The 17,275-nt window shown below is 46.3% G+C and overlaps 1 protein-coding gene across 1 annotated transcript in view; it reads left to right on the plus strand.

Moving 5' to 3' along the window:
- The first annotated feature begins 258 nt into the window (after positions 1–258).
- The window catches only part of BMP7 (bone morphogenetic protein 7), a 41,575-nt gene continuing 24,558 nt past the window's right edge, over positions 259–17,275 (plus strand). The window contains exon 1 of the mRNA XM_053993222.1: positions 259–772. Within this exon, the coding sequence (XP_053849197.1) occupies positions 259–772 (514 nt within the window). The remainder of the gene's footprint in view (positions 773–17,275) is intronic.

Below are 17,275 nucleotides of genomic sequence, written 5' to 3' on the forward strand. Positions count from 1 at the left end.
TCCCCGCCGAGCCGCGCCGCTCACACGGCTCCGCCGCGGCGTGCGGGACGCGGGCAGAGCGCTCCGCTCCCGCTGCCGCCGCCGCCGCCGCCGCCGCCGGGGGAAGCGCCTCGGGCCGCCGCCGCCGCCGCCGCCCCGTCCATGGGCCGGTGCCGCTGATCAGCCCCCGCTGCCGCCGCCGCCTCGGGCCATGAGCGGGCTGCGGCGCCTCCGCGGGGGCTGAGCGCGGGGCCGCCCGTCCGTCCGCGCCCCCCGCGCATGCCGGTGGCGGGGCGCGTCCCGCGGCGGGGCAGCCCCGCGCCCCCCGCGCCGCCCCGCAGCCGCCGCCGCCGCGCCGCGATGCCGGTGGCGGGGCGCGGGCAGCCCGCCTCCTGGTTGCTGGTGCTGGGCGCCGCCGCGCCCGCCCTCTGGCTGCGCTGCGTGCTCGCCGACTTCACGGTGGACAACGAGGTGCACTCCAGCTTCATCCACCGGCGGCTGCGCGGCCCCGAGCGCCGCGAGATGCAGCGGGAGATCCTCTCCATCCTCGGCCTGCCGCACCGCCCGCGGCCGCACCTCCACGGCAAGCACAACTCGGCCCCCATGTTCATGCTGGACCTTTACAATGCCATGTCCGTGGAGGAGGGGGCGGCGGGGGCCGCCGCCGAGGACGGCGAGGGCTTCTCCTACCCCTACAAGCCCATCTTCAGCACCCAGGGGCCGCCTCTGGCCAGCCTGCAGGACAGCAACTTCCTCACCGAGGCTGACATGGTCATGAGCTTCGTCAACTTGGGTGAGTGCCGGTCTCGGCGGGGCTGGGACCGGGGCAACCGGGCAGGGAACCGGACCAGGGGGAGGCTGGAGCGGGGACCTGGCCAGCGACGGGAGGACAGGGGCCGGCGGCGCAGGCGGCCCCGGCTGGGAGCTGTTTCCCAGCGGGTCAGGTGGGTGACAGCCCACCTGGGCAAGGAAGGGCAGGTAGCGGCCCTCGGCAGGGTGGCTGCTTTGCCAGGCGGTAATTGAGTGGCATCGACGGGGAGAGGGCTCTGACTTCCCCTCACAGCGTTTGGACAGCCACGAGCTCTCCCCACGCTCCACACACGCCGGCACACTGAGTGAGGTCTTTGTCGTCCGCTCCCTTTGATAGCTGCTGCACGTCAGAAATGGGATTTGCAGGTAGGAGTTGAACAGGACGATTAGCAGGTCTGCTCCACATCCCACACCGCCAAGGAAGACACGAAAGCCAGGCAGGAGCACGGCACGGGTCCCGCACGGCTCCCGGTGCCGGGCTGGTGCTCCTGCGGGATGCGGAGCCACCGGGGCTGCGGGGACGGATGGTTGGGACGGTTCCCTGCGGCATCCCAGCGCCGCGCTCCCTCGGCCGGAGGGGCTGAGCTGCTCGCACATGTTTTCCTAATGGCTTGGGAGGGATTCCACAGTAAATCCTTATTTACTCCTGCAGCTTTTCCTGTTGACCCCAGTTTATGCCGCTAACTCGCCTCTTTTCACAAGCACATGTGGATGGGTTTATGCAAACGATACGAGAGTTGGCACGCTTTGTATGCGCCTCACTAGGCCTCTAATTGGATGCCACGGCCCAATCTGATTTCTATTTGCTCGCTGCAGATTGCACACCCGTGTGGACTGACTTGGCCGGATTTGAGTAAAACATTGTCAGGGTGCGCATTCTATTTTAAATGTATAATTATAGACCTGGCTCGCTCTATCCGTTTTTAGACCTCATCATGTGCGGCTCTCCAACCACACACGTACAGACTGGGTGCCTGCAAGTTCAAGGCAGAACCTGAATTGTATTTCCAAAACAAGATCAGCTCAGACAGTCCCAAACAAAGGGAAACGCAAAGTGCAAGAGGAGCACACCTCTGGCACATAACCTGCCAGGAATTACAGACCCCCATCTCCAATAAACCCATTAACACCTTTATGGGTATCACTGTTCTGGACACTTCCACTGTCTGGAACTTCAGAGGCAGCAAAGATTAAATCACCACCTAAACCACCACCTCTCTAATCCCAGCACTTTAACTAACTTGAAAAGCTCAGCAGCTGTAAAGGCTCTGTGACACACGTTAATAATTATTAGACACGGTAGCCATCCCGGCACAATTCTTGCATGATAAGGAGCCACGGGACGCTGTGGGAGAGCTCTAGTTTGCATGAGCTGCGCCTCCTTATTAACTGCCATAAGCTTCACAGTGGGAAGCTCGGAATTACATCTGGCCCGGGGGCTGTGCTCTATGAGGGCTGGTGCTTTCCATTTGGAATTACAGTGTTTGTCTAGTCACTGCTAGATACTTAAGCCGATGAGCAATGATACATTTAAAATCAAATATTTGAGCAGTCAAAAGTACCAATAGCAGTCAAATATTTGACTTTAAAGATAAGGGTGACCTTGCTAACACTGTTCTCCGTGGTTCTTGGGTCCTACACCGAGTGCAAGGAGAGTCCTGAGTAGAAGACAAAAGATGTTCAAATAACAATAGCGAAATTCATTCTTTGCTTTCCATTTCAGTAGAGAGGAAAGAACCTTATGAAACATGTAAGTACATAATGGGAGGGAGTTTAGCTCTGCTCCTCAGGTGTAGTAATTTACTGAATCATCAGTGAAACTGCAGCGCTCCTGTCCCACACTGCCGATGCAAGGAAGAGTCTCCTTGTCAGTCCATGTAAGAGTTATAAGAAAGAATTCATATTTAGGCCACTGATGATTTTGAATACAAAGGAGTGGAATCGATCCATAAATGTGAAATAAAAGTTGCATTTTGGATACGTCTGTGTCTACGTGAGAACTTTGTATGCAGCAGGTTTTACCTGTATAAGCCATAATCTCTGGTAATCGACATCCTGATGCAGTTTGGTGACTGCTGTGGATATATTCATTCATTTCAACCCGCCAGGTTTTGTTGTCAGCTTAGAAATGCAGGAGTGTTCTTTGTGCAAAATCCTAAATGATTGTTTTATTTAATTGCTCTCAGTAGTAAGAGCACAAGCAAAGCCCAGTAGTTTTAAGGACAGGTGGAATTACGACCAGCAAGGCACATTTTGGAGGTTTATTTGTGCTGTTTTGTTCCCTTGTCAACAGTGCATGCCAGGACGAGTTTAAAAAGGACACAGATCTATAATAGCTTTCTTCATCGCTGTGCACACCTTTCATCCCATTATAGTCATTGCCCTTTCATCTTTATAGGACAAAGGCAGGCTTGTTTATGGAGGTTTTAATGAATTAGAGCAGCCACTCACTCCGTATATAATCGAACACACCACCTGCTTTGAGACATACAGTTTTCTATGACGTTCAGGGAAAATTAGAAGATCTATTGTAGAACTGAATTTTTTTGGAGACTTTCTACAATGATCCTTTTTAAAGCAGAGCTGAATTCCTAAATGCAGACTGTAGTAAACTGTGTCCTACTTTTGTAAGAGATACTCTGTGAGCATTGCATTTCACAGGTAGGCTTTTATTACTATACCAGAGCCATCACAATGAGGAAGTGTCACAGCATAATAAAGTTTCATTTTAGCATGGAGGAAGTAATAGCGAATAAAGAAATAATACTTTGAAATTTCAGTCAATATAAAACGGTAATTCCAGGCTTCTAAATGCTAATCTACAAAAGCACTTTTTTGGCCTTAAGTATATTTTTCATCCATCTAGTTGTATAACTTTAGAGGGAATAATATTTTTTAAAAAACTACATTGCAGGATTTACTGGGCTACACAGTAAAAACCCCAACAACAAACCCCACACACGTTGATTTCTATGGAGATACTGTGTATGTTTAGTCCAGAAAATTTATGCTGGGTATTGGTAGGGAGGAACCAGAATACAGGTGCTCCGTTTTAGGTAGCTTTGTACTAAGCAAAGTTTTACTTACTGTAAAATCCTGACAACTAATTAGATTTAGATTTATAACCAGTTAATTTATAGGCTACATTTTGCCTTAGCTTACACCTGTGCTAAGATGAATTGGGAATGGAGTTGTGTCAAGAATGAAGTTATTTGTAAATTAAAAGAGAATTTAGCCACAGTGGTCTGACTAAGTTAGCCAGTTAATTACTGGCTAATTTTGTAAAATTTATTGCTATAATTTTAGCATTTGGAATTTAATTTCAGATCCTATCCAATACAGTTTACAAACGGATCCCTTTTAGGAGCCGAAAAAATGCAAAGCATTTTCTGCACAAATTTAATTTCAAGTTTATAAACAGCAGCTAAGGAGTAAACATCCTCTAGATGACTTAGGCCTTCTAAAAATAATTGCGTTGTCCTTATGCTGGTAAACTTGCCTTGGTAAACAGACTTGCTTCGAATATTTTTAAAAGAGTCGGCACAAGTGATATGCAATTTGTTAATTTGTCTCGTGGTTGATTATAAAATGAACAACGTTGTTTAATCCTGGCAAAAAAAAGAAGGGGGGGGAATTAGTCATTCTTGGAAGGAGCACTTGAAAGTGGCTTTTGTTAATATAAATCAAGAAGCTGAAGAGCCCCCAAGTTTCCTTTTATTTCATACCATCTGGCTATCCTTTTTGTTGACAAGTGTTTGGCATAGAGAACCATCTCTTTGCCCTTTAATAACAGGCTTTAACACTGTAGGGTATTAGAAAAAGATTCTATAACAGTTAAAAAATTTCCTTCGGGGAATACTTTATAAAGTGAGCACGGGCTGCAGGCATTTGCAGCTGTAACCTGGCTTGTGTTAAAATTTGGAAGGGGCTGCCTTGCATTCCAGCTCACTACAGGCCTTCATTGGTGTACAGCCAAAGGTTAATATAGATGTCACACAGTTTTTCTTTGGAGAGCCTCAGATATAAGAGTACGCGTACAGCTGTGTTTTTAGTAACCCTTTCATAATCACTCCTTTTAAACCTCATTTTCCTGCTTGTATAAATCAAAGATTTTCAAGGATATTTGACCTGGATTTGAACTTATTTGATCTTCACATATTTCCCACTTGAAACAAAGCAGATTAAAAGTTAGCCCTGGATGCCTGGTCCCGATCACATGGTTTGTCCATACATTAGGCCAAGCCCTTGGCTTTTTTTTTTTTTCTTCCACCTAACGCTGTTAAAAGCTCTCAAGCCTGAACAGGTACATCCCATAATTGTTTTGGGCAGCATGGATATCTGCAGCCCTTGGTGGTGTAACACTGGCTAAGGCAGAAAGCTCGCAGCCAAGTAAAGGTATGAAGGACCATGCAGCAAGTGACCGGCAGGTTTTCTCTGAATGTGCAGACCCATCCCAGAGAGAATTTAATTAATTTTCTAATTTCCAGGTGTCAAACGGCAGAGCAGGACAGGAACTATTTACCTCTGCCATGTGGGTGTGCTGGGAGCAGAGAAAGGAGCAGCTAAGGGTTGATGTCCTCACGCAAGGAAGAAGGACCTGGAAATTGTCCCCATCCGCTGGCACACGGCGGATTTATCCCAGAGCAGGGTCTTTCCTCTGCTCCCACACAGGCTGTCCTGGGGGGGTGAATCCCCCTCTGTGAGCTGCAGTTTAGAAGCCAAAACACAACAGCTCTTAAAGGGCTTTGAAGGAGACAAGCCTTGATGGCCAGGTCTTGTGATGCCAGTAACAGGAGCTGGGCACCAGTGGAGCGTGCAGGACCTGCTCCCAGTGCTCCCAGTTGTGCCATGCCTGTGTCTCTGTGTGTGTGTGTGTGTGTGTGTGTGTCCCAGCACTCGCCCTGCAAAGGAGCTTTAATGGCCTCTGGACAGGCAGCACAAAACCAGGCACTGCATTCCCTGGAAATAAGCCTGAAACACATTTTCGGGTCGGCGGGGAGAGACGTGTGAGAGAAGGTTACACAAGTGGTTGGAAACATTAATTAAAAAAAAGATTATAACTATTAAAGCCCAGTCAGAGCCGTTGACAGGCTCCTTTTAAATAGGACACTGTGATGTTTTAGTTTAATACATTCTGGCAGTGTCACCGGGGTTAAGGCTAATACTGGGATGTGTGGATCCTGTCATGTTATTGTCAGGAGGAATGCAGGGATTAGGTTTGAGAGTGGCGGTGGGTGAGTGCTGCAGCTGTGTACACTTATTATAAAAGATTTAAGTCCCACTGGTAAAATCAATATATTAAATTGCAAGAGCCCCTGTTTTTAATTAGTTTAAATCAAATATACGGTTAGTGCCATTAGGGCTGCTATCCTTGAATCAAGTGAGGAAATGCTAATATTTATATGGAAACTGTTAATTCGTGGTTAAAATGATAACACATTTAGTTTTATGCCTCTAAATTGTCCTAACTGGATGAATACCAGTGAGAAGTTGCAATGATGGATGAAGTCATCTGAGCAAGAACACAAGTAAGCAAATTTTGATAGCATGCCAGATAAGGAGACTACCTGTTGATATACAGCATTAAGAGACCAGGATATTTTAAACCCTTTCCAATCCTCCTCTCTAGGGCCTACATCAAAGTACTTTTATGAATTAACTACATATATATCAAAAATACATACCATACTATATATAAATAAAATATGCTGTTTTATATATGTATATTTCTTCTCTAAATGGAAGAAACTTCTAAAGAAATGAGAGAGCTGTTTAAATTAGTTTCAGGATGAAGATTTTCCTTCACAACTGTTTGAAATAAACGAGACTACACACAAGGACTAATCACATGGATAAAGTTCTGCACATGCTTAAGTTTGGAAAAATGGACACCCAAGAGACAATTCTTGGCTGGGTCTTCATTGGTGTAAATTGTCAAATTTCTACTGAAGCTGGCCCTGTGGCCTCATTTATACAACTCTACGTCCAAAGTAATTCCCATAAACTCCCTCTTGATTTACACGAGCACCACTGAGAGCAGAATTGGGCCAAAGAAGTGCCCCTGTGTTGAAATAATGAGCATGCAGTAGTTTCTGCTAGAGCTTCACAGAGTTTTCTCTCCTAATCTTGAAATTGTTTCTGAGGGAAATTTCCTTTGCTGCGAACAATGAAAACATGAACCAGCTCCTATTAGTCACTGCTTATCATTATTAGCCCGATCCATGTTGTTGAACTACAGCTGAATTCCCATCCTTGCAACAAACAGAATTTAGCAAATAATGTTTGACAAAAATGTGAAACTGATATTTCTTAATACAAGACATATTTCATATGGAGAAACTTCAGTGCTGAAAGATTCCTGGTATCAAAATATCTGAATCATAGTACAAATAAACAGCGCCTTGTAAAGGCTGCAGGGCCAAATTCCGTGCTGGAGTAATTCACTGAAGTTAGTGGAATGGTGCCAGGAGATAAACTCCCATCTAGATTTTTTTGGTGTTGAAAATTTTGTCAGTAAAAATCTTTGCTACAAAAAAGGTTGCAGGTAGCAAAGACTGAGCTGATTTTAATTCAAAAAGGCGTTTTGGAAATCCTTGTTTCATTGATGAGGACCACAAAGGTTACTGAGCCTGCCCCCCCCCCCCCCCTTTTATTTGGGTGCATGTTCTATAATTCCATTTTTATACATAAATATACCTGATTTACAGCAGGTAACAGAGAAGCCATCATGGGTGTAATCCCCACCACACTGTGCCTTAGCCCTTCTTTTAAACATTTGTGCCATCTACCTCTCAGAGTCAGTGAAAATCCTCCAGTGATCCAGACTGAGTGGGTTGAATTAATGGCAACTTTGAGACTACAAGTTTTAGTGTAATTGCTTTATTGTTTTGGAACCAAGATGCTTACAATCCAGTTCCTGTGCAAACATGTTTAACGTGTGTTAATGTGTTTCAAAACCAGACCCTCTCCGCAAAATTCTGCTTTTCATTAATTGACATCAGTAGCATGGTACAGTATTTCAAAGCACTGGCCAAATATAAACTGTGTTTCTAATTTCCTTACTTTCCTGTGTTTGGAATGCCAATGTTAATTTGTTCCCATGGAAGAGTGAGAGCTGCCAGCCACAGTTTTATATAAATGGCTTTACAGTGCAGGGCTGCCAACATTAAATGATACTTAGGAATTTTCATGACATTTTGTATTTAATGCTGTGTGTGTGTGAGAGAGAGAGAAATTGAGGGAGATGTATGGCATGTTGGACAGCACAAGCTCTGATGATCAAGGCAAGTGTTTGCAGAAATTTATCCTTTGAGGAACTGTTACTTAATGTTTCCTCTTATTTAGGATTTTTTAATAATCTGTCAGATACTACACAGCATATTCCTTGTGCCCAGCAAAAAGCTGTTTTGCAGGGAACTCCATTGCTAACGATCCAAACAATTCCCCCCCACACCCCCCAATAATTTTAGTTATTTATTAATAGATGAGCAGATGGACTTTAGTTTATGTTGTTCCTCTGATCATTCTGAACTAGATTGTAAGAATGTGATATTACTCACCGTGAGAAAATGCAAAAGCAAAAAAAGCTGCCACTACTAAGGAACAGGGGAATTAACTGATTTTGGTTAAACTGCCAACAGGTAATTTTTCTTTAGAAGAATAGGAGCAGCTCGATAAAATCATTTGCCTTTCTTAAAGAAAATCAAGCATTATCATAACTTCTTTAGCGGTATGTCTGCCTTTGTACATAAACCAAATGTGAAGTTCTCTTTAAACAAAGTTTACTTTAAACTGATAACGGTAAAAACAAAGTCTGTTTATGTATTTCTCCTTTATTCCTGGAAGATATTCAAAATACAAGTTGTTCATGTTTCAGTAGATTCCCCTTAATGAGTGCTATGGTTTATCTCTGCATTTCCCCAGTTTATTGGAACAGGTGCAGTGTCTGCCATCTGTGCCAGCCCCGTGCTATACCAACAAACAAAGTGTTGTTTTGGTTCACTGGATTTAAAAGTCTCCGGAGAGTAAAGAAATGAAAGAGAAAGAATTTAGAAAGTGCCTAGTGAAGGAAAGGCACTTCAAGTAATGTGCTTTGTCACTCAAGTCTTCCCGTAAATTACCTTAAACTATTTCTAAACTGTTTGAAAAATATTATCCGTGGAGGATCAAGTTTCTGTTGCATCTCAGAGGTTCTTATTCTTTATCGTCTGTATTCTACCACAGTAGCTTCCAAGTTAGAGAATTAAATTTTACGGGAGTGAAAAGTCTTTTTTTCCTTCTCTTAAAGTGGAAGAACTGTGAATTTTCTTTTTTTTTTTTTTCTCCTCAGTGTTTCTGCTTCCACCTCATTTAAGAGATACTGCAAATAGCCATCCAAGTTTAAACAAGATTATGTTGTAATTAGACAGACAAACTCATAATTATTTAAGGGCTAAACCAACAACATCAACCCTTTCAGGTTCATTTTGACAGTGTTTATCCAGTGTATCTGGAAAGGCTTACAATTAAAGTGCCTGAAGGGTGGGGATGAGATTTTTCAGCATGCAGTCAGTGCTATCGGGTCCACCTGGCCTGGGAAACTATGCAGGCTTTGTAGTAGAGAAAATCCCTTAACTTAGATCTTCATGGCAAGCTCTTAAAAGCTACCTTCCTTAGAAAAAAACCCAAAAAAACAAGGAAAAGGAGGGGAGAGGGAAGGCAGCTTCCCCCTAAGCAATAATTAAAGCGAGCAGGAGCTCTCCCAGTGGTGGGGGAGCTGCAGATGAGCCGATAATCGCGCGGAGCATCACCCTGGAAGGTTCTCCCTGTTGCACACAAGTGCTTTTCAAATGAACACAGAGTTTCCTGAGGCTCTGCCGCAGCCTCCCCGCGCTGAGCGATGCTGGGCTGAGGCACAGCCCCACACAGCCCCACTGATGTCACCCCAGCCCCACTGATGTCACCCCAGCTCCTCACAGCCCCACTGATATCACCCCAGCCCCACTGATGTCACCCCAGCTCCTCACAGCCCCACTGATGTCACCCCAGCCCCACACAGCCCCACTGATGTGACCACAGCCCCACTGATGTCACCCCAGCCCCACTGATGTCACCCCAGCCCCACTGATGTCATCCCAGCTCCTCACAGCCCCACTGATGTCACCTCAGCCCCACTGATGTCACCACAGTCCCACTGATGTCACCCCAGCCCCACTGATGTCACCCCAGCCCCACACAGCCCCACTGATGTGACCACAGCCCCACTGATGTCACCCCAGCCCCACTGATGTGACCACAGCCCCACTGATGTCACCCCAGCTCCTCACAGCCCCACTGATATCACCACAGCCCCACTGATATCACCACAGCCCCACTGATGTCACCCCAGCCCCACACAGCCCCACTGATGCCACCTCATCCCCACACAGCCCCACTGATGTCACCCCAGCTCCTCACAGCCCCACTACTGTCACCCCAGCCCCACTGATGTCACCCCAACACCCTCAGCTGCAGCCACCCCAGCAGTGAAGTCAGCAGCCCTGACACCATGTGAGGAGCTGGCACGGTGTCCTGTGCCCAGCCTGGGGGCTGTAAATCAGCCTGAGCCTTGACTCTGGCCCTGGAGCCCCTGGCCCCTTGGCCACCGCCTTGCCTCGGCACTGGGGGGGCTCCCTCGGCTTTACCAATTGTTCTTCCCACAGCTCAGTGGCTGTAAAACTTGTAAAAAGAGACCAGAAGAGCTCTGGGAGAAGTACTGAAAAATGCTCATAAAATAATTCAGCACCAGTAGGTGGGAGTTTTAATTCTGATGGAGAGAAGAATTTCTTCCTGGGTGAGGACTGGGGATGGGGCTGGTTGTGTTTCCCTGTGTCAGTGCCTGGAACACCCATGGACTGTACTGAGTCCTTTGGCACCACAAGGGAAAGCAAATTCAGGTCTGTCATTTAAATGTAATATTAAAGATTACTGTAATTTAGAAATCCTGAATTCTGGTGCTTACATTGGAGTACTGCTCTTTTGTATCCGTATTTTAACAATTTTATTTCCATAAGACAATTATCTGTAATGCCATGAATGATAACCAGTCATCACTAAGAGGAATCCATTCCTAATTGTATTTGTTCTACCCACAAGCTGCTGTTCCCTTGGTTCACAAGGTTAAAACTTATTGCTTCTTCCATCACTAAAAATATTCTGAACAATTTAATCTTGCTACTTTTATTTGTTTATTACTCTGCAGTCATTATAAAAAAAGTCCCACAGGGCCTTTTTAGATGTTAATAAAGAGTACTGCACATCATTTTTCCTGAAGCTTGTGTGGCACTATAAACATGCTGGGTTTAAGTTCCCCTTTCTGACCATATCCTTAAAAAATCCAGCATTTGTTAAGAGAATGGAGGGGATTTTTTTCTTTTCTTTTTAACAAAAAGAAATAAAATGGGGGGGGGGGGGGGAAGAAGTAACTTTAGCCTCAATCTGCTAGCTACATAAAACAGTAAATGTTCAGTTGAGGCAGCAAAAAACCAGAGCTGCTAGAGACTGGTTGTTTCCTTTTGGAGGAAACAATAAATGTGCCCACTTGTATTTTAACAACATTACTACTGGGCCCCCTAATTACACAAATATACTCATAATAAACTGCAGGAGAGAACTGAAAAAGAATGATTCATCACAGATCTTTCTCCTCAACTCAAAAAGAAACTTTTGGGTAACCACTCTTAAATCTTGGCCCAAATCAGGAGATGAAGATATTTCAGCACTATGTGATGAATCATTTGTCTCCTGAGACAGGTGAAAAGGAGAAGCAAATCAGACACGTGGTGTAAAACTTCTCTCATTGGTGTGGACACAACTTTGACCTCTGAATGCAATAGTTCCTGCAATCCATGGCATGCACTGTAATCCAATTACAGAATATTAGAGTCCATATGCAGGGAAATTCCGCTGCATTAAAGCCTCACACAAGGAGTACAGAAACACACAAAAGAACCCAGAACGAGGCAGAAACACATTCAAGCAAGCCCCAAATATTTCTTCAGCAAACACTGTCATTTTGCTCATTAGTCCACAGCTGTAAGATGAGAGCTGCTTCACTGAAAACCCTGCAGAGCGGGGAGGTAAATCTAAGCCTGTATGTCTGATACATTGAGGGCTGGCAGCTGTAGCCCAACAAGTGAGCAGTGCCTGGCAGGCAGGACACCGAGCTGGAGGAGAGTGCTCTGTGCTCCTGCTCCTTCAGAGATGCTTTCACAAACCCCATGCACTCCTTTCTGTGCTACTTTTGCCAGCTGCACAGGACGTGAGCTGCGCTCCCTCCATTCATGCCAGACCCCTGCGAGGACACCAGGGTGTATTTCAACAGCTGATCTTTTACCCCAGAACTGCAATTGCAAAATTGTGTTTGAAGACACGCAAAAACCAAAACAAAACAGAAAATGCTGTTGTTAGGGGCTGACTCAGGAGGCCTGGATGGCCCAGCCCTAGCGAGAGGCTCAGCGTCAGGAATCCAGCAGGGCTGTGGTATGCAGGGCTAGGTGCTGCTGATGTCACTGATGGGCTTATCTTGTACCAAAAGAAAATTCCTCTTGTATAAAAGGGATCGTGGGTGGGAATTAAACTGCAAATAAATCTTTGCCTCACCCTCAGATGCCGTTATGCCTGGGGCATGGGCCACCAACGTTTAGAGTGTGAAGGGGACAGACACGTGCCCATGCTCTACACGTGAATATACCATGTTTATCTTCCTGAGGACATTCCTGAAATAACAGTTTAAACTTGCCATCGCTCTCTGCAAACAGGAGTATATGTGGATGTCAGCAACCCCCAGGTCTTATATTCGTAGCTCTCCAGGCTGTATAGGGTTAATAAAGAACAAACAGCCGCCTGCCTATTTCTCAATAAAATAAATGTGTTGCACAGCAAATGTTCCTAGAAAGCAAAAAGCTCCTATGCATAAGCTGAGTCCCATCACAGGCTAAAGGACAGTGAGAGGACGTGTGGTGCTGGCAGGGAGGGTCATTCCAGGCAGTGACCTCCTCTCCAGGTCCCCTGTCCCAAACCCAGTGCCCCACCTGAGCTCGCCTCTCTTGGCAGCACAGAGGAAACATGATGATCTCAAAGAAAAATGTGAACTAGGTCACGAAGTCACACTTGCATGAGGAAGGACACTCCACAGCGTCTTTGTAAGCAGTAACCAAAGTCTCTAATGGTTATTTTCCAAAAACATCCCTCCAAATACTTCATTTCTGTCTAATAATTATAAACCGTGTTAATACCACTGGACCTCCCATGTACAGAACACCTGAGAACGAGGCAATGGCTGTAACAGCCTGGGTGCAAGGAGAGCACAGCTCTGGCAGGGATTTCCCCTCTGGGGCAGCAGGATCTCTCCCCTCAATAGTTTGCTGTCCCCTAATCTCCCAGCTCCCCTGGCCCAGAGCTGCAGATGTTTGTCAGTGCACAGACAAGCTCGAAAGGCCCAGCTGGTCGTGGTCTTGGGGCACAGCTCAGTGTGTACATTCCAAGCTGAGACTTTGCTGATCACAATCAAAGGCTGAGATCCTTATCTGATGGCCTCGTGCCTGATATCTGCTGCTTATTTTGTAATATCCCACAAGCTGCTCTCTCAACAGCACCAGAATCTGGGATTTCAGCTGAGAAATCCAGCAAGTTGTATGGCTTCAAACCTGGGAAACTGGTTTTTAATTATTTTCCTTTTATCCCAGGAAACCACAAGAAAGGCTGGGTTCCCTGCAACTCCTGCCGTGCTCCTCCCAGGGAGCCGGTGCAGGTGTAGGCCCACACTCCTGCAGCATTTGGGGGGATGCTGAAATTGTTGTGGCAACACAATATTAAAGGAGGATTAATTAGATTTATGCTATTTATTTGGGCAGCTGTCCAGTAGATGAAAGGAAGTCTAATGCAAATGAAATGAATAAGCCTCAAGAGGCCAACGTCCAGGCACTTCTCCACTCGTGTCCCTCAGCACAGCTGGGGCAGAAACTGGCACATTCTTTTGGCAAAAATGAGGCATTTGAAGATTCCATCAGCTGAGCTTTCCCTTTCAAGTGTTGCCAGTAGATGCACAACATATACATGTGCTTTTAAAAGACTTTTATTTTGAACTCAAGATGTGAATCTATGGCATTAAGAAAAGCAGAACAATCCTTTATTTAGCTGCACCTGCACCTTAATGCCTAATGAGTTTAGTCTGATGGAATCCAGACCTCAGGAAGGATTATAAATTCTCATTTGATTTCATTTACTTCTAAAATACCTTAAACCAGCTGTACCGGTCCAGAATCCAGTCCTCCTTTCTGTATCAGTTTTCCAAGTGTTGAATCTTTTGCTGTCTTAAGAAATTTATGCTATATAATGATACTGCAATAGTAATAAAAAACAGAGAGCAGCTTGGAAAAAATCATGTAGTAGAAGATAATTAACATATAAGCATCTTAACTTAAAAGCATCACATTATGAGCACAATTTTCATAAAGTTCTTTTGGCCCTGGAGGGAAGATTTGGAACTCACTCTCCAGACACCAGAGCTACCTTTAGCCATTTCTGTCTGTTTTGTGTAAACACATCAGAGATGCTCAGGCAGTGACCTTCCCAAAATTACTGACTCAGGCTGTTTATTATGAATAATATCTAATTTATCAAATAAGACTTATTTACCCCAGTGTAGGTACTGGAATGCAAGGGAAATAAAATTGATCCTGTTACATCTCTGCATGATCAAATCATTGCATTGAAGAATTAGTATAACAAGATTTGATTTGAATTTGCATGCCCTCTGCACATGCCAGCTGCAGATTGAGGTGCCTGTGCTCCCAACAGGCTCCCATCTTCCTGCAAGTCCTTCCCTTGTGGGCTTTTTCCCCATTTTAGGCTTGCCTGTAGCAGTCTCTCACACTGCCTCTTATCTCCCCTGGCCGAATACACTTTATTTCTGACCAAATCTACTCAGCCACTTGTCTCTCCTTCCTTGGGCCTGGGGATGTTTCCATTTGCTCAGTGTGTACAAGCAGTCAGGGCAGGCTGCTGGTTTTTGCATCAGTGATATTTTGAGACCTGCTCAGTCTCAGAGCAGGTTGCAGGAAGTGCCTTGGGCCCCATTTGTCAAGTGTCTGGACTGGGGGATTATTTTTCTCAATAAACCTTATTGCCACTTAACTTTTCTCCCTCTTTGTGCTCTGCAACCTCTTCCCCCTTGAGACACCCATCACCCTCCTGCTTTCTCCTCCTCCCTTTTCTGTGCTGTGGCTGCCACCTCAGCCTGATCCTCATCACGATTCCTCCCCAGACTGCCGCTATCTCCGTGACCCTTGGATGCACTGGCAAAATGTGTGACTTGCAATTCACACCTAAGGCTGGCACAGCTTTCCTGGGAAGTTGGCCTGGCCAGATACAGCTCCCTGATTCCACAGCACCAGGGAAGCAGCCCTGCTGTGCCCTGAATTACAAAGTCAGTGAGCAGTGCGATGTAGCCATCATCTCTGCTCAAAGGGGGAAAAGAAAAATGTACTCCTGCATCTTCACACACCTCCCACCGCTGCACCCAGAGGGTTTGGGGGATGTGTTAGACAGCACATGCCTCTTGCGTTGTTATTCCACGTTCTGTGAACGTGAATAAGAAGAAACGTGAATAAGACAGAGAAAAGAAAGCAGGAGCAGTCATGAGCTTCTGCCTGTCCTTTTGCTCACTGTTCAGTTTGGCTGCAGGGACATTTCTAGGGCAGGGTGTGGAGCAGAGCTGAGGCTGCCTTGGGTGCTGTGCACTCACTTCAGCCTGCCCTGTGCACCCACAGTCACTGCAGGAGCTGTGGGAGCCCCTGGCTTGGAGCTGCTGTCCAGGTGCATCCCATTTTCAGGTACAGAGAGACACAACAGCCCTGCTCTGTCAGGGCTGAACACCAGCCTGGGTTAGCCCTGCTCCCAGTGCCAGCACGAGAGCTCAAGACATCTGTGATGGCCACAGCACGGAGGGGACGCTGGCCCAGCTGGAGGGACACAGGATTTATAGCATCACTGCAGTCCCCGGCTTGCCTCTCTGGAAAACAGCCACCCACAAGGTTTTGGGAATGGGAGAGCTGCTGGGGCGAATCCCCAGGTCAGCACTGTCCTGGGTTCCCCCTTTGCTGTAGAAGGAGGAAGAGAAACAGGATTTGAGAGCCTGGAGAAGGAGGCCCTGCAGGAGATTTCCTTATACTGGATTCCAGGAGGATGAAGGTAGAAATAGAGGGAGTCTGTCAAAAGGAACAACTTCATGAACTCCCATTTTTTTTCTTTTCCCTGTCACCCCTCCCTGAATTCTCCATTCCCTCACACCACTCAAATCCCACAGCAATCCTCAGTGCATTACAGCAGCTGCAGATGGATTGCAGCTCCATGTGCTGCTGTGTTTCACGTGACAGGGCTGTGAATAAGGTATTCTGTAGAAACACATCTCTTCCCTGCTTATTTAACTTTGCTTTCCCCAGATACACATGCAGACACAGCAAGCAGCACCAGGAGCCACACCACCACCGGTCTGTTTACTATTAGGAGAGTTTCGTGCTCGCAGAGCAGTCCCACGAGTAAATTTTTCACAATACCTTTCATCTCGTCTGGCTCTGCTTTCAGCAGAGAAACCACAGCCTAAGCGGGCACCCATCAGGGCACACTCGGGAAAGAAAATGGATTACCTGTGCATAACCTGCCCAGAAACTTCATGGATGTTCTTTAAAAAGAAATGGTTTTACCATCCAGCATTGCCTCAGAGCGTCTGCAGAGAAATCCCAGCAGGGAATGTCTCTGAATTCAGACGGCAGCACGCACGATTCTCTCTGTCCTTTCCTTCCTTCCTTCCAAGTGACTGTTTTCCCCTTTGCCATCTACCATACTTGGGAATTTTAACTTAAAGGACTCGTGGGTGACACATGGGGCGAGAGGATGTGGTGACTCACAGCATCCTCTGGTCCCCATGACACATTCCAAGGTGGCACGTGGCTCCTGGGGGAGCAGGTGGCTCCTGCACCGCGCTTCGAAGCCCTGCCTGACGTGGGTACAGCACTAACCCCAGCACTGGAAGAACACCAATTTAGGAACACCAGGAAGGGAGAAACACCAATTTCTGCCCTGAGCAGCCCTTGCTAGCTGAAGTTTGACTTAGTCAGGAAGAACTTGCTGCTGTTTGGGAGATAATTAAACCCATCTTCCCTCGCCCGGCTGTTTGCACACGCACAATGATACCATTGTTCAGAGTCATGCAACACATATGCTGACATTAAAGTGTTTAATCTTGTAGTACAGTATTCCATTATTTTTTGGACATCTGTACATGATAGAAAGGCTACGTATTAAGGGATTTGTTGACAAAGAAATGGCTAATGCTGATACATGTGTGGACTGAAAGGATCTTTCCAAGTTGTGTTCTGCAGTAGGGAGGCTGCTGCTTCCCAGGCCTGAAGCCTGGCACAGATGTGATACGCACTGTTGCTATTACCACTTTTCAATTTATAACAAG

Source organism: Vidua macroura, chromosome 17, assembly GCF_024509145.1.
Source record: "Vidua macroura isolate BioBank_ID:100142 chromosome 17, ASM2450914v1, whole genome shotgun sequence".
Classification (NCBI taxonomy): Eukaryota; Metazoa; Chordata; class Aves; order Passeriformes; family Viduidae; genus Vidua; species Vidua macroura.